At 47.5% G+C, this 18,404-nt stretch overlaps 1 protein-coding gene across 1 annotated transcript in view; it reads right to left on the bottom strand.

Moving 5' to 3' along the window:
* Positions 1–18,404, bottom strand: part of TRIM24 (tripartite motif containing 24) — an 868,915-nt gene that overhangs the window by 398,757 nt on the left and 451,754 nt on the right. Inside the window, exon 13 of the mRNA XM_085652031.1 lies at positions 5,055–5,220. Within this exon, the coding sequence (XP_085508157.1) occupies positions 5,055–5,220 (166 nt within the window). The remainder of the gene's footprint in view (positions 1–5,054; positions 5,221–18,404) is intronic.

Below are 18,404 nucleotides of genomic sequence, written 5' to 3'. Positions count from 1 at the left end.
GATGATGGCTTGGAAGGATTTTAGAGCCAAGAATATGGCTCGCAGTTCTAGCAGGTTGATATGCCACTTTCTTTGTTCTAGAGTCCACCTGCCTTTGACTGTCATTCCTTGAAGGTGCGCTCCCCAACCCTCGAGGGATGCATCTGTGGTGACTGTGAAATAAGGCATTTCGACCAGAAATGGACAACCCTCTTTCAAGTGGTTCATCTGACCCCACCATTGAAAGGCGTCCCGCATTCGTGAGGTGATGTGAATGATATCCTCGAATGACCCTGTGATCTGAACCCATTGCAGATTGAGCTCCTCTTGCAACGGTCTCATTCTGTACCGACAGTTGGGAATGAGATGAATGGAAGAAGAAATCATCCCTAGGAAGGATTTGTGTACACGGACTGAAACGCACTCTTTTGAAAGCAGTGAGCGCGCAAGGTTGCATATCTTGATTTGCCTTTCTTTTGACACAAAGGCCTTGGACAGATCCATGTCCAATGTCGCTCCTAGGAACGTTCTTTGCGAAGGAGCTAGATGTGATTTCTCCAGATTCGTTGACAGACCCAGGGACTGGAAGAGTAAGAGGCATTTTTGAACATGCTCGGATGCTACCTTGGCGGAACTCGCCTTGATAAGGTAGTCATCCAGGTACGGGAATATTTGAACTCCTTGCAGACGGAGATGCGCAGTCACTGGCGCTATGACCTTTGTGAAGACTCTGGGTGCAGAACGGAGTCCAAATGGGAGGACTCTGAATTGAAAATCCCTGCCAGCCACTCTGAACCGTAGAAATTTTCTGTGCCTGGGTAGGATTGGTACATGAAAATAAGCGTCCTGCAGGTCGAGGGTGGCCATGTATTCTCCCATCGAAAGCAACTGCAGAATTTCTTGGAGCGTTAACATCCGGAAAGACATTTTCTTTAAAAATTTGTTGAGAGCGCGAAGGTCGAGAATTGGACGCCACTCTCCTGACTTTTTCCGGATGAGGAAAAACCTTGAATAAAAGCTCGTTCCTTTCTGTAGGAGAGGGACTTTTTCGATTGCTCCTTTTTGAATCATCAAATTTATTTGGGAAAAAAGCTCCTTGAGATGAGCAGGGGGTGGGCCCTTGGGAGGAGAATTTGGCGGAATTTTTGTGAATTCCAGAGCATGGCCTCTGGATACTATATCTATTACCCACTTGTCTGTGGTAATCTTGGACCAATTTGAATAGAAGTGGGATATTTGACCTCCAATCTTTGTACGTGGTAACGGTAGAGATGGTGGCAGGTGGCAGAACTCATTGCTTCTTACTTGACTCTCGTCCACGAAAGGACTGTTTCCTTCGAGACTGCGAATATGGTTGATTTCGCTGTCTGTAATATTGCTGGCGATAATTCTGAGATCTTTGGCCAGTTTGGGAGGTTTGGAAGGAACGCTGCCGATTATAACCTCCCCTGCTAAAGAAGGATCCACGTCCTCTGGCTCCACCGAAGGAAGACTTTCGAAATTGCAAACTACCCAGGGACCTGGCCGTCTCCGTATCCTTCTTAATCGCCTGTAGTGCTTCATCCACATGTGCACCGAACAAGGACTCACCATCAAATGGCATGTCTATGATTTTAGACTGCACCTCCTGGCAAAAAGATGTTGACTTTAGCCAACCCTGCCTCCTCAGCACTGCAGCTCCTGCCAACTGCCTGAACCCAGTTGATACCACATCCACTGCTGCATCAATGATCTCCGCTGATGCATACTCCCCTTCCTGCAAGATCTTTATGGCCTCGGATTTTGAAGGCTCCGATAACATGTCGAGGAAAGGAGAGATGTCGGACCACATCTGGCGGTCGTATCTCCCTAAAATCGCCAGGGAATTTGCAGCCCGAACTGTGGTTGCTGCCATCGTGGAAACCTTCTTTCCTATTGCGTCCAACCTTCTACCATCTCTATCAGGTGGAGCTGATATGGGCATTGATGGATTTCTAGCCCGTCTCTGAGCCGCTTGTGCTATAACTGAGTCCGCCTTAGGTTGACCAATAAGGCATGCTGGCGAGTTACTCGGGGCTTTATATTTCTTGTCCAGCCGTGGTAAAACTGCTGGAAGAGAATTTGGGGTAGCCATCAGTCTCAATCCCTCCTTCCAAATAAAGTCAATGATTGGTATTGCCCGAACCTGCTTCCTTGGTTGGTCTTTAAAATCATACAGGAAGCAGTCATCCTCCTTTGTTTCCATGGGGATCAGGAATCTCTTGGTCGCTCTTTCCATAAGTAAATGGAAATTCCCAATGTCCACCGGGGGAGAGTCCACCGGAGCCGGAGCACTTGGAGGAGTTTGTACCTGATAAATTATCCCACTCCGACATGCTAGATTGACCATCTACCTCTCCTTCCTCCCTTTCATCGTCAGTAACCTGCAATTGACGAGATGGCAACGGAGAAGGTGGTCTTGGAGACTGAAAAGACGACAACTGCACTCTTGGCCTAGGTGTTAACGGAAGAGATTCCGCCGTTTCCGAAGGAGGGAAACGTCTATAATAATCTTGCAACATATACTGCAGATTATCAAGCAGTTCCAATGGCATTTGACCAGACGGCACCGGTGCAGGAGGTGTCGGCTGTGGTTCCGTATTGGGATGTTCGTCCTGGTCATCATCATCATCATCATCATCATCTTGATATTTGATGAGAAGCTCCGAAGGACTCCTTGCAGTCCGAAACCTCTCATCCTCTCCGGAGTCGTTATCCTCATCCTCCTCCGATTGTAAAAGTTGCGCCGGCAATTTTAGAGGCGAAATAGCTCCTAAAGACAATCCTCGGCGCTGAAGAAGCGTAGTCGCTGTTGCCCTTTGATCAGATACGGCAGACGCCGGAGTCGCAGTCCATACCTGCATATCCATGCAGGTAGATAAAGGAGGTGGTGACAATCGTGTCGACGGAACCGACAACGGTGGTAATCTTGACGTAGAAGCCATTTGACGACGAGGTTGTGTTAGTCGACGAGATGGTAGCCGTCGACGAGGCAATCTTCGTCGACGAGATGGTAGGCGTCGACGACGAGGCATCTTAGTCGACGAAGGCGTCGACGAGTCCATCTTCGTCGACGCATGAATCTTAGTCGACGAGCCACTCTTCGTCGACGGGGCAACTGTTGACAGTACCACAATCTTCGTCGACGGAGCAGTCGTCGACGAGGAAGTCTTCGTAGACGGAGCAACTTCCTTGCTTCTTACCGTCGACGGAGTGGAGACGAGCGATGACACCTCCTTCGTCGACGAGATGGGTTTAACACTCACCGAGACCAGCGTCGACGGCGACGAAGCTGATGACATTATCATTGCAGGTCTCGGCGACGAGAATGTAATCGTCGACGTTGAAACCGCGTCAACGATAATAACCGTCGACGCCACTGCCATCGACGGAGCCGTCGACGACGGCAATCTCGCCTGAGGTAAATTCCTGTCAGGAAAACTTTTAGCTGGTAGAGTTTTTCCTGATTTCCTCGGGGGCGTAGAGGGCTTGGTTCCTGAAGGTGGAGACGTCTTCTTAGATGAAGATGAAGACTGACCCGAGCCCTTAACAGACTGGGCTCTCCATAACACCTTCGCCCCAGTAGAAGAAAACTCTTCTTCAGCCACCCTCTTTCTGGAAGAGATAGAGGATCCAGAGGCACTTTCTATCTCTGACAAAGGAGCATCTTTATCCTTGAGCTTCTGTAGTCACAGAAAAAGGCGTCCTTCCCTATCCCTTAGGGTTTTCTAAGGAAAAGTCTGGCAAATCTTACACTCCTTCACCTCATGATCAGGATAGAGGCAATAGATGCATTTTTTGTGAGGGTCTTCAGGAAAAAAGTCGAAGCTTCCCGCAGGACTCACAAGGTCTGAAGAGGGATCTCTTTGTAGTTGACATCCTAGAAGTTGAAGAAACAGCAGAAAAAACTTGAAGTACTGAGCAGAGCTCAGGGAGACTCCCTTCACACGACGTGCGGTAGAAAATCTGAGAGCCTGAGCCTCTGAGGAGAACATTCTGGTGGGTGCTGTCGCCTGATTGGCTGCAGTTTGGACTGGATATAATGACTGTGATAGTCATAGCTGTGGAAGTTTTTTCCCTTGTAGCTTAGGCTACTTTACTTCCTGGTTCACGTTACCAGGGTTTTTTGGTTGTTATATGCGTAATTATTGCTTTTCTATGTACCGTGGGACTCCCACTCCGACGACGGGGAATGATTCAGGCATGTGAATCTATGAAAGACACCCCAAATTCTGGAGAACTGAGCTCACTGACTTTTTTCCACAAATCTGTTGAAAGATTTAGATTTTCTTCTTTTACACATCTATTAGCGATTTTAATATAAATATTAGGAGGTTCAACACTCAACAGAAATCCACATCTGGGCAGTGGCAATGAAGTGATGCCTGTGGAAATACTCCCTATTTACCTGCTCCAGGTCAGAGATGAACATCCGGCCACCCAAGCTCCCACAGCGCAAAACCATAAGACACCAACGCTCTAGGCTGCCCCGCTCTCAAACGTTAGATTGATGTGTGTCTGCGGGGAAGGGAGATGGGTATTCGTTTCCTTCTTGTTTTTTTCCTCCTCTTTTTTCCCACATTTAAAGGGATTCATTGTATGTTATAACTCATAAAGGAGATTGGAATGTAGGCATGTCCTTTTCGAAATTGGTGGCACGGAGGCTGTTGAAACCAGTTACTGCCTCCAAACATGCATTAATACAAAGTTGTAGAAAGGAAACCTGCCCTGCCATATGATTTGTAATGATGTGCTACACTCTGTACCCGTCAAAAAATGACTAGGAAAAAAAATCTTTCAGCTACAACAATATTCTGGAAAATCTATTGCCCTTCAAACTCGGTGTATTGATAATGCTCATCCTTTTTACAGCTCTAAATTAAAAAAATTAAGAATAAATATCAGGCTAGTTTCTCTACTCCAGTTATTTATTAAGTTCCTCTCAGCAGCCCTGGTTATTTTCTAACACTTAATCTTGCACTTCACTTCAGCACAGCACCTACAAACTAATTATACTCTTTACACTCAATATATCGAAACGATGCATAAAGTCTTACACTGCGAGAGACTGCCTGCTGTTCCTGATTTGCTTCCTGCTTTACCACCACAACAGGGTAATCACAGTGCTCCATGTGACTCTCTGGCTTAATGCGGATAGGCTCCAACATGACCACTGGGACTTTGTGTGTAGAATCTGCTCCACCAATGGGCCTACTGGAAGAGCTAGAGATTTGGAAGAGAAAAATAAAAGATGGTGGTTACATATGTGTAGGGAAACCAGGATTTAATAAGCAATATTGCCAGACACAAATAGGACTTCGTACAATTAGTTTGCTATGTGTGCATATAGCTTAACCTACTTGCATATCACCATATGCATAAGTGATTTTGCTAGAACAACAATATCATGTATATATAGACATGCAGAATGCTGGGGAGTAATGTAAAGATAGAAAATACCACAGCATAACAGCTATAAATTATGTATCAAGCATGAAATAATAACACAAAACTTACATATTTATAGTGGTCACCTGCAACCTATTAGGTGTATGCTTGAATGACAACAGCACAAAGGCTATGTAATTTTATAATAAGGTTATCAGTTTCACCTTTAATAAAACTGGTTGAGTAGGACTCCTTGGCTCAATGAAGAATCAGCTGCAGCACTAAAATCCAGCAAGCAGTGATAGACGAATGTGTCTCTGTTCTTCTATGCAGATGATCAGCATTTGTCCGGAAGAGGCACTCCTGAGCAGAGTGCAGTGCTCGCTGACATGCTTCTGGCAGGATGTGCCTTCATCCTATACCCAAAGTGGTGCGTGGCTTTCTAAAGTAATATAGTTCCGAGAGCCAACAGGCACTGCCCATCTTAGGCAAGTGGCGGCCTCCGTCCAAATAGTCAAAGCAGATAAAAACCTGATCTGATGAGCAGATATTTTTGGGTCTGTCCATGTTAAACTTGATAAACCTGCAAAGAGCCAGTGAATGTACTGCCCTTTCAGCTAACAAAAGGTTTAAAGAATTCAGAATAATTGGTTTGTTCAAATGGAAATACAAAGGCATCAGGGGCATGAATTTTACGCTGATGCACATGGTAAGCTTGTCTTAAGTGAAGTGCATATATGGTTGATCATTAAGCCCTGGAACTCTAAACTCTGCTTGCTGATTTCAGAGTCAGAAGTGGTTCTGTTTTTCATGAAAGGAACTTGAGATCCGCCCTGTGGATGGGCTCAAAGAGATGCAGCATCACATCAACATGCCCCTGGAGGGTGCTAAAAAGTGGTAAGAACTGAAAAGGCCATAATGAACGGTTTGATGAGCAAAAATGTAGGAGGCTGGCTTAGTATATGGTGCGCACACTAAGGAGGCACTAATCCAGGCAACCCCTTTGGTGATTTTAGTGGCCTCTGATAACCATAAAAAGTTCTCAAAGTGGTAGCTGTGAAGAACAGCCTTCAGGCTCATCTTGAAGGAGTGTATAGCAGCTTGTTTTAACACCTTTAATCGACAGATTAAAAAGAACCACAGTACTTTATAAAAATAAGTCTCTTTATTGTACAACACAATGACTAACACATTGGTATATCTCCCACCCGGAGATATCAACACTACACACAAGAATACTTGAAAATAATCAGGTAAGTAGCACAAATATACACTGGTCTCCGGGGGAGACCAAACCATATACTTAGAAAGTGGAATGCGAACTACAAAGAAGAACAGGACTTGGACGAGAAAGCTCAGAGGAGCTGGGGACACAAGGAACCACCCAAGTTAAGTACCCAGGAGGCTGTGTGTAGAGTGGAAACACGGCTGCATGCTCAATAGAAGTCAATGGAGAAGTAGCAAATGCAGTTTTAAAGAAGAAGGACCCTTCTTAGAGAAACCCCAAAAAGCCCTTTGGAAGACGAAAGATTGGAGAGCCACCCCACCTTTGGAGGCTCCAGGAACCAGGTTACCTGCACAAGAGAAGCGTGTGAAGAAGTCTGGTGGAATCCAAGGGTGGATTCTTGAAGAGAAGAACCTGCAAGCAGAGGGGACAGAGTCTATGCCATTGGAGGTGACCAGGAGGCATAAAAGCAGAATGCCCATCGTAGTCAAGAGGTTCAGAAGTGAAGACTGTGACCTTGTCGCGGAGGCTGTGAGGACCAGGCGACATACACGAGCTGTCCCACGCCGGATGTTGGTGTCTAGGTGATCGGTGTCCAGTGGGAGCACCAACCAGCCTTGGTAGCAGCAAAAAGGCGTTGAAAGCAAATAGATGCGAAGGTTTGGACCAGCAAGGTCCAATACTCACCAAGTGCAGGAGAGTCAGAGCAGACCTCGAGCAAGCAGAGGAGCCAGGTGAAGCAAAGAAAAACCCTCAAGAGGACCCACAGGCCGAAGGCACAGGAGTCGCAGAGGACCTCAAGCAGCTCACCAAAGAAGGGAGCCCACAGTGCAGAGGCTAAAGTAAGGACGTTGATCTTCGAGAAATTAGGTAATGGAGGCTGGAGCCTTTTGTAACCCAAAGATCTCTGGAGTGCAGAGACCACAAGTCTTGGCAACGGCAAGTCAAGCCCGTGCACAGGGGATTGGTCCCAGCAGCTCCGACGAGGGATACTGTCCTCAAAACTACAGAGAAGAGAGGTCAGGCCTCTATGGTGCTGCAGAACCACCACCTGTGTTGCTGATGACAGGAGAAGCAGGCCAGTCAGCTACGTTGCAGTGCTTGCAGATGCAACGGAGCGACTCCTGCACTCTAAAGGAGATTACTTCTGACGTTCTTGATGCCCACCGACCTTCTGGAGAACCTGGATTTAGCACAGACAACACAGAAGACTTGAAGAACAGTGAGACAAGGAGCAGCAGGAGTCTTCCTTGATGCAGTCTCTGTTCCAGTCAAAGTCCGAAGTCCAAGTGTCCAGATGATTGAAGAGTGTTTTGGTTTCAGAGGTGAGTCAATCAATCAATCAATTGTTCAATGACAAATCTAAGAACCCACCCACAGGGCAGCCCTTAAGTACCCTAGGGAAAGGGTTGGAATGACTCAGGGAGGGGGGATCCCCTCCCAAAGCAGTGGCTGGAAAGAGAGGGGGATACTTCCCTGTCCTTTGTCCAGGGTCGCACCAAATCGGAACCAAGGGTTCATGAACTGGCTCAAACCGGAGTATGCAAAGAGGGAAACAAATATGCCCTTTAAAGCAGTCTTGTGGCGCTGGCAAGCGCCCCTACGCTAGTCAAATACACCAAGTCCTGTTTGGGAGGTCGTCATACCCCCCTGTGTCAGGAAACCTATTGTTCTACCTTCCCCTGCTTGATCTCAGCTCAGCAGCAGCAGTAGGGCAGAATCGTGTTTGTGGTAGGCAGCAGCACTAGCCTGAGTACAGAGGGGTCCCCTAAGGAGCAATCACTTATGGTCAGATAGCACTCCCAGCGACTTTTATTAACACTATGGAACATGCCAATTGTCACGCATTTAAACAAATCTTTCAGATTCCCACCCGCGCTCGCAACACTCTGGTGCGATTGGAATTTGGGCTGAATAAACAGAGTTATGAGCATTGGGCCACAATGGTGCGGCCCCATCATTCCCCGTCGTCGGAATGGGAGCCTTGGTAAATAGAAAATACCATAGCAGTAGGTACAAAAGAGAAAGAAAGGCCTAGGCCTCATCTCATTTTGTAGCATATCCACCTCTTTTTGTAAAAGAGACCAAAATAATACAACAACCAATCAGATTAGCCTCACCCCATAGAACCCTCCTGAGAGAACCTCAGAGCCTCAGATTTTCGTAGCCGTTGTGGAACAATACAACAGATTATGCTTAAGGCTGAGCTTTCCCAGGGGAGGACAAAATGTGCTTCTTTTTTCCTAACTGCTAGCTATTCTGATACAAGCTATGGGAATCTATGAAAGTTACCAATACTGGAGAACCAAAGTTACAGGTAAGTAACTTGTTTTCTTACTCCAGTATTGGAACTTTCATAGATTCCCATAGCTTGTATCAGAATAGCTAGCAGTTAGGAAAAAAGAAGCACATTTTGTGTAAAAATACATTGTATCACCTTGCATGTATATCAGCATGAGAAATAAAAGTTACCAAACACCAGTCAGTAAACATCATCAGATACAAAATGTGCGAACCAATAACAGGAAGTAGGGTTACAAGGGAAAGCTCACCGCTCACTGAAAGATTCCGTAGAACAGCCTGTCTCACTGCAGCATCGCTCCGCGTGGAAGATTCCAAGCAGTAATGTGTCGTGAAGGTATGGGCACTGCTCCATGTAGCTGCCCTGCAAATGTCTTTGATCAGTACTCCAGCGAACAGAGCAGCTGAAGACGAAACTGATCTTGTCCAGTGTGCCCGGACCCGCCCTTCTAGGGGCTTACCAGCCGCTTGGTGACAGTAGTGGATGGCGCTGGCAATTCACCGAGCAACCCCTTGTTTTGAAAGGGGAAAACCTTTGCAAGGTGCACTGAAGGCGACAAAGAGCTGAGTAGATCTCCTGAAGTCGTTGGTGCGTTGAATATAAAATGTTAAACACCTTTGAACATCTAGAGAATGAAGAGACCTCTCCGCTGGAGTTGTCGGTCTAGGGAAAAAAAGACTTCAAAATGACTGGTTCATTCAAATGAACATCCGAAGGAACCTTGAGGGATGAATTTTGGATTTGTCCTCAGAATAAGGGTGTCTTTTTTTAACTGCAAGAACGGATCCTTAATAGTGAGAGCCTGAAGTTCACCAACCCTCCTGGCTGATGTTAAAGCGAGGAGGAGGGCCACCTTCCATGAGAGAAATTTAAGATCCGCCCTATAAATTGGCTCAAACTGAGGCCTCATGAGTTGAGCAAGGACCAAGTTGAGCTGCCTCACGGGTGGAGGAGGTCAAACTAGAGGGAAAACCCTAAAAAGTCCTTTTAAAAATTGTTTCACGATTCTCGCAGACCAAAGAGAAGGGCCTGAAGATGTTCGTCTGAACCTAGAGATCGCTGCCAGGTGAACCTTGATAGAAGAATGTGCGAGACCTGACTTGGCCAGAGTCAAAATGTATGGCAAAATCTGATGAGGAGGCAGAAGAAAAAGGATGAATGTTCTGTTGGCGGCACCATAGGCAGAAACGTTTCCATTTTGAACGATAGGTCTTATTCGTACTTGGTTCGCGGGCCTGAGCTAGCACCTCTCTACATTCTTGAGGAATATTCAAGCCCTGAAATTTTCTGTGCTCATGAGCCACGCAGTCAACTGCAGAGAGCTCGGGTCCGGATGTACCACTTGGCCCTGGGACACTGTCAATAGAGAAGGAATTAGACGCAGGTGAATTGGATGATCCTGGGAGAGCAGGAGAAGCTCTGTAAACCAAAACTGGGGGGGCCACGCCAGTGCCACTAGAATTATTCTGCAGGGTTCTGCTTTGAGCTTCCTGAGTAGTTGTGGGATTAGAGGAATTGGAGGAAAGGCGTAAACAAAGGCGCCTGACCAGGCCTCCGAAAACACATTCCCCAATGATCCCTGATGGTGTTCCCTGCTTGCGTAGGACTGGCATTTCCTGTTCTCTGGAGTGGCAAACAGGTCTATGGAGGGTCTGCCCCAAAGATTGAAAACTCTCTCCAGAGTGCGCTGATCCAATTCCCACTCGTGGCTCACAGATTTGAGACGAATTAGCGTATCCGCTGTCTTGTTGAGGGCACCTGGAAGATATTCCGCCGAAAGTGAAATTTGGTGACGGATAACCCACTCCCAAATCTCTTGTGCATCCTTGGACAGCAGAGGAGACCTTGTTCCACCCTGCTTGTTCACGTAATGCATGGCCGTCGTGTTGTCTGTACGGACCAGGACGGTGGATTTCCGAATCCGCGGACGGAAAGCCTGTAAAGCTAGACGAATTGCTTTTAGCTCCAGTAGGTTGATGTGGAGAAGACGTTGCTTGGGCCGCCAGCAGCCACTCACTTGAAGGTCTTGCAAGACTGCCCCCCAGCCTTCCAGAGAGGCGTCGGTGGTAAGTATCAACGGAGCTGGGGTGACTGTGAAGGTGAGACCCTTTGAGATATTGTCCTTGATCATCCACCATCTGGCTGCCTCTTTCATAAGAGGAGTGATGAGTACTTTGTCATCGAAAGAGCCGTCTGCCTGGCACCCCTGCAAATCCAATGGCTCTTGGAGCAGGCGCATACGAAGTCTGCAATGCGGAATCAAGGGAATGCTAGATGAGATCGATCCTAGAAGAGATTTGAATAGGCGAACAGAGACCGTCTTGTTTGCAAATGACGGGCGGAGGTGATCAGTCTTTGCAGTCTTTCTTCTGATGGAAAAGCTTTGCAACAAGCTGTGTCCAGCATTGCCCCTAGGAACTTGGCCGACCTGGAAGGATAGAGGACTGACTTGTCCTGGTCGCGTTGACGTCCCAGATGACTGAAAAGCCGAGTGCTGCTTTCGACTGCTTTTGAGGCTGTTTGAGAAGGAGCTTTCACCAACCAGTCGTCTAGATAAGGAAAAAACTCTAGCAATTGTTTTCTGAGATACGCTGCGACTGGGGCCAAGACCTTTGTGAATATCCGCGGCGCAGATCTTAGTCCGAAAGGCAGGACCTTGAATTGAAAGTGGCTCTTGGCTACTGTAATGCATAAAAACCTCCTGTGGGTCGGGTGGATGGGATTATGGAAGTATGCATCCTCGAGATCCAGAGTGGCCATGTAATCCCCTGGATTGAGAAGCCGTAAAATGCCCTGCTGTTGTCGTCGACGGGCGGACTGTCTTGTTAGCTTTCCCCTCCGGCAGGACGGAAGCTGGTTTTTTGAATAGTCTTGGCTTCTCAGAAGGTGGAGGTGATACCGAAGGCCCAAAACTTGCCTTCTTAACAGAATGTGCCTCAGAAACCAGTCCTTCCCTCTCCTTTACACCTCGGTGAGGAGATTTGATGGGACTGCGCCTGTCGGACCTATCAGAGGTCTTTTGTAAGGCTTTGGCAGGGGGGTCAGAAGAAGTTGAAGGTGAAGACCTACCCCTCTTTTGAGATCTCCTCGAAGAGTCATATCAAATAACACTGAATCTCTGCCCCCGCATACAACCAGCACCATTCACATTACACACACCAGTTACTGCTGGAAATTCGGACATTACATCACAGAACAGGGGAGCTGATTTACCCACACGACTGGTAAAGCGATGAGCTGTAGAGATACTGAGACGGAAAGAACAGTCCTAGCTTGCAGTCTAGAAGGGGGGGTACGCCCAGGACGGTTTTTACACCCACGTGTCAAACATCGGCTCTACAGCCCAACGGGCAGCTGCTGCCTCCCAGACCTGCTAATTCCATCAGGGAGAGAAGTCCCACCCTGTCACCAAATGCTACCTCTGTTATAATTGTGCTCAAAACATGGTGCAAGAGCTAAAACTCACACATCAAAGGATTTCCCACCCAGTCACCTCTCGGGCAAAAGGAAACCCCAGGACCACCCAAAAATACTATCCTGGTGGGAGGGGCTTCGTCTCACACGGCAATAGAAGGCACCCCTATAACCAGCTGCACATCCCTTTTCAAGGGGTTCACGATATAATTCATGCTAGATACGATTCCCTTAGAAAAGCATTTTTAGAGACTCTCCCTTATGCCCCACCACAAACACGTGATAAATGATGGACTCGGCAGAATGAACATGAGACGTGACCTGCGATAACACCACTTGCACGAGGAAGGGTTACTTCACAACCAACCTGTGGCATGAAACCCACACAGGCGACCTGCAGAGACTAAACTTTGACCCACCCCCAGTTGCCTGCAATGACCCTTTTGTGGGAGAATCACCTCAACGTTAAACAGCACATGGCGGTTTTCTGACATGCAGCATTAAAACATACCACACCCCTCCATCGAGGGATTCCAACAACAGAACAGACACAGGCTGTGTGGCGCTCTGTGCGGACCAGCGCTGCTCTCTGGTTCGCAGGCCCCTTTGTGGTATTTCTTCTGTTCCTAGTGGCAGTAAGCGCTTCATAAATATCACAATAGATTACAAAAACCCAGACTGGAAAGGATTTCTCTGAAGTCTGCTACGAGACAGGACCAAATTGAGAATCCTTTTTGCCATTCACAAAACGGCGTGTTTTTATATTTTTATTTAGTGCTTTGTGTCTCCCTTCTGTCATTCCCAGGCGCTTCTGCTGTTTCTACTTTTCTAATAAACCCGGTTACCTTCAAAATTTGGCCCATGCCACAACCGGCCAGCAGTTTTGCACGTTATCCTAGAACAGATCATTAGGCGACAAACTTGACGGGTGGGGTGCGTGTGTGTTTATACAAGTTTAAAAAGATAAACTAAAATCATGTATTTGTCTCCAGGCTGTCTGTGGTGTAGTACCTGTGCAGCCAGCACGTGTGATCCTTGCCATGCTTGCACTGTTACTTTGGGAACCTCATAGCAGCCAAGGCTGTTGTTACTGATACCGGGGTGGAGGGCTTGGGGGCGTGAGATGCCTCTGCGCTGCTGTCTGGGTGACTCTCCTGCAGTGGGGCGACGGTGGGTGAGGAGCGGCGCCTTTGTTCCCATTGTGTGGGGGCTGTGAATGGTCTCAGGGGTGGAGGGGGCTGGGCATGTCTTCATTCAGGCTTAGAGGAACAGCTGCTGCCCGCCGAATACCTCATCCCAACCAGTCCCATGTGGGGAGGGGAGGGGAGCTGTGCAGGCTTGGGGTGAGTTCACAGATGTGAGCAGGAGAGAAGCTCTTGTCTGAGCCACAACTTCAAGCCACGGAAGCCGGGTGGGGATGGAGTGAGGGTGGGTCTGTGGGGATGCGCGCTGTGCACACGGGGCTGACTGTGCACTATTGATATCTCTGCACCTTTTGTAGCACTTTGGAAAGTGGCGCTCCCATTTTTTTTAAAATTGTAAACTCTAATAATACATTATTTTATCGTTAACACAAGTTGGTTAAACATAACTTTGCACAACCTTTCCCGCGCCGGTCAGGAGCATCGATCGCCCGCTCCGCAATAAAAATAAATTAAGAAAAGGGAAACAAACTCACTGCCAGGATCGAAGCTTGGATGAAAATAGTGCTCACCCACCAGATAAAGCCCACCATGTCACGCCACAAGTACACGATTCAATCCAGATGGGCCAGCCAAAAAGGACAGGTCAGTAACAAATAAGCCTCATTTCAAATAGGGAGCGAGAGTTTACCATAAACGATGACGCCCGCCAATCAAAAAGATGGGCGGGGCTTCCACTCCACTTCTTACAAGAGGCCTCGCAGAGCGAGTAGCGCATGCGCACTGCAACGCTAGGGGAGACGTAAAAACCGGAATAGAAACCTTTGCCTCTTTTTGATAAAGGGACCTTGTCTATCGCTCCTTTAAAGAGCATGATCTAAGCTTCCTAGTGCAGTAAGTGAAGACGAGGGGGGCTCCTCTGGGTAGAGTATTCGGTGGGCGCCGAGTGAATTCTAGGGTGTTTCCAAAGGTGATGAGGTCTAACACCCACTGATCTGTTATATTGCGCCACTGTTGTACACGGTTGGAACTTTTCACACTCGCAGGTTAGGAGTAAAGGGAAGCTGGTACCCGGACGAGATAACTGTTTCCTGCTGGAGTCACGACCTTGTGAAGACGTTCTTTTGCAGCCCCCTTGGGGAAAGAAACCAGCCGTTGATGACTGACGGTAAGCTGGGGGGTTTTAACTTTGCCGGAAATTAGGCCGATACTGTTGGGTTCTCTGGTAATCTCCTTTATATGAGTTAAAACCTCACCCTCTAGCCCCTCTGAATGGCACTTTACGATACTGTAGCATGCCTAATGAATTCGCTGTGTCTGTATCAGTCTTGTTCGATATGCTTTCCAAACAGGGAATACCCCATCGAAAGCCATATCCAAGATTTTCGTCTGCCCCTCTGGCCTAAAGGTAGTCGCCTTCAACCACTCCTTTCTGTGCCCGGCGGCACCCGCCAACTGTCGAAAGCCAATGTTGGCTACGCCGAGGGCGCAGCCAATGGTTCCCGACGCTGTGCGTTCTCCTTCCAACAAGATTTTTCTTGCCTGTGTTCTATCCTCTGGTATAAGATCCACCAGAGCTCCCATTCCCGGCCACATCTGTCGGTCATAGCGGCCAATGATGGCTAATGCATTAGCCGCCCTGATAATAACTGCAAAAACTACAGTTGATGGACAGAATGCAGAACAATGTCATACATTCACCCCAGTACAGAGATCTGGGCCTAAATCCATCGTTTTTTTGCTCACCAAGCCGTTCCAGTTTGAACCCAGCCATATGCAAATCAGTCTTGACCCTGTGCCTCATGGGTACTGTCCAGCCCGAACTGCCAAGCCAGGTCCTCCCTGAACTGGAAACAAGCATCCTAGGACCGGTTTCGGGGTTTCACCACTCTTCAGCCAGGATAGCTTGATTCCAGTGGCATGGAGAGCACGGGACCCAAGTCTGGGCATACCCTTCCCACTCGGGGTGACAAATGCAAAAACTACAGTTGATGGACAGATGCAGAACAATGACATACATTCACCCCAGTACAGAGATCTGGGCCTAAATCCATCGTTTTTTTGCTCACTAAGCCGTTCCAGTTTGAACCCAGCCATATGCAAATCAGTCTTGACCCTGTGCCTCTTGGGTACAGTCCAGCCCGAACTGCCAAGCCAGGTCCTCCCAAAGAAGGATGATGGATTAAACCCAGATCAGTTGACTGGGGGTGAGTGTTTGATTTGCTCAAACGCTCTGTCCATCATCCCATTTTGTATCGCTTTGTTCGCCCTAAGTTGGCAGGGTATGCCCAGACGTGGGTCCCTTGCTCACTTTGCCACTGGATTCAAGATAGCCTGGCTGATGAGGGTTATGAACCCGAAACCGGTCCCAGGATGCTTGTTTCCGGTCCAGGGAAGACATGGCTTGGCAGTTCAGGCTGGACTGTTCCCATGAGGCACAGGGTCAGACTGATTTGCATATGGCTGAGCTAAAGAATGATGGATTAAACCCAGATCAGTTGTCTGGGGGTGAGTGTTTGATTTGCTCAAACGCTCCGTCCATCATCCCCTTTGGTATCAATTTGATAATAACTGCGGCTGCTTCCCTCCTTATCAGGTGGAGTAGTGGTTTGGGTGACAGGGTTCTTGGATCTCCTTTCGCCGCTTGGGAGATAACCGAATCTGGCCTGGGATGCCCAATGAGGCAGGAAGGAGAATCCTTCGGAGCCCTGTACTTCTTCTAGATACAAGGGAGTACCGGAGGTATGGTGGTTGGTGTTCTCATAATCTTAATGCCTTCTTGCCATATATAATCTATGATGGGCATGGAGTGCACAGAATTCCTGGTGTCCTCTTTAAAAATGTACAGGAAGCAATCGATCTGTTTGACCGTCATTGGTAAACGAAACCTCGTGGATACGCTCTCCATCAGATTATGAAATCCTCTAATGTCCTCTGGGGGAGAATCTGATGGTAGGTGGGGATGGCATTGGTATGATTATAGTCCTCTCAAGGGTCTCTTGCAGAGGTAGGATCCCGGAACTCACCATCTTCTCTCTCTTCATCCGAAGCAGATGTATCCAATACGACTGGGCCTGTTGGTAAGGGGCAAGGAGAAAACGCAGGTGTGACTGGAGATGGCATAGCAGGCGATTCTGGCTGATCCCCCTGAGGTAGCAGTCAATCAGGCTCAGTTCCTTGCGGAGGAAACCGTTGTCTGTAACCTGCCAACATCGCCTGCATGTCTTGTATCTGAGAAGGCAGTAGGTGGGACATGTCCTTGAGATGCGGTTCCGGTTGAAAACCATATTGACGATATCTCTGCTGGTAGTATTGACTTTCGTCATGGTAATCCTCATCCTTGTATTCTTGACAGTTGACGTGCAGCTCTGATGGACTATGAGCTACACCAAAAATACCATCATCATCATGTTCAACAGTCCTGTATGTTTAAGAGATGTGATGGGATCAACTGTGACACCTTACTGTACTCAGCCATAGTGAGACATAAGAAAGTCTTGGTAACCTTTGTTACTTGAGTAACCCTCATCGACTGTGGCGTCAATGAAACAGTCATAGCCGAAAGGGCAGACTCCCTTGTCAACAGTATCGTCGTCGAGTGTTTCCGTCCTTGATGGTATTTCTGACGACGGTAGTGTAGTTGACGTGGTAGTCGGCGACAGGGGACCCGCCGACAAATTGACCACCAACGGCATCTTTATGGATGATTTCTTCGTCTGTGGGAGTACATCAATGGTTGACGATAGAGATCCCAATGTCGACCAGCTCTTTGAGAGTGAAATTCTCGTAGACGGCATATGAGCCAGCATTGCCATCATCGTCACGGTTACTGTTGTCGACGGTGCTGACGATGTCACACTTCTCGTGGTCGAGGACTGCGGTAAGGTCGTTGACAATGGTTTTTTGCCTCATAGGATTTGAAGAGGCGGCTCTTCGACGGTTTTCGTCCTTTCTGGAAGGCGTGAAGGGTACAGACAAGGCGTATTCTGAGGAGTACGTCACACATTTTTCCCTCTTGGAGCCTTGGGTGTCCCAAGAAGGTTAATTGTGTTTCCTATCTTCTACAGAGAAACTGTCCCTTGACCTGGCTCTCTTGTGAATGAGAGACGATGAGGATCTCTCACTCTCTTCATCCGACAACATTGTGTGATGCTTAGTGGTCTGATGCCACAAAAGCAGTCTTCCTTCTATACTTGAGAGTTTTTGAGGAAATGGTACGGCAGATCTTGTATTCCCTCACCTCATGTTTATGATGGGGGCAATATATAAGCTCCTTGTGTGGATTATCCACAGTGACCCTTTTCCTGCCACAGGTTTTACATGGGCCGAAAATGCCATGGAGTCAAGACTGTAGAAAATTCCAAAGGTTGTAGAAACTGAGTAGCACTCAGGGAGTCTCCTTTCCACACAATGTGTGGTGAAAATCTGAGGGAATCTGCTTCTACTGGGAGTGTTCTAGAGGGTGTTGACGACTGATTGGCTGTATTTCAACATTAGGTCCTTTTTTTTTCAAAAAAGGACAGCTATAGGCTATCAATAACATGCCTAGGGCCATTATAGCACAGGATATTTGTTAAATACTGCTTAATTATTTTACTGTGGGAATCCCATCTTGACAACGGGGAATGATTCAAGCATGTGAATCTATAAAAGATACCTCAATACTGGATGAACTAATTATTTCAAAGTTGTACTCCTTTTTCAATGTTGAGCAAAACATAGGGTGCATTAGTGCTCCTTATATTTCTTGTGCTTCTGCATGAAGAGTATCTACAGTATATCGCATGCAGGTCCTACTTCTGGAAGGAGATCAGGTTTGTTTCTTGAGAGATGGCATTTAATTTGGCCTAACTTTCATGGATAGCCCTGGAGGGAATATGTGCACAAAGGTTACAGAAAACTTTGTTAAAAGGGCCAATAATTGATTATGGGGTAA

This window comes from Triturus cristatus, chromosome 4_1, assembly GCF_964204655.1.
Source record: "Triturus cristatus chromosome 4_1, aTriCri1.1, whole genome shotgun sequence".
Classification (NCBI taxonomy): domain Eukaryota; kingdom Metazoa; phylum Chordata; class Amphibia; order Caudata; family Salamandridae; genus Triturus; species Triturus cristatus.
Note: the sequence above shows the minus strand (reverse complement) of the source record. Positions and strands in the feature narration are given on the sequence as shown.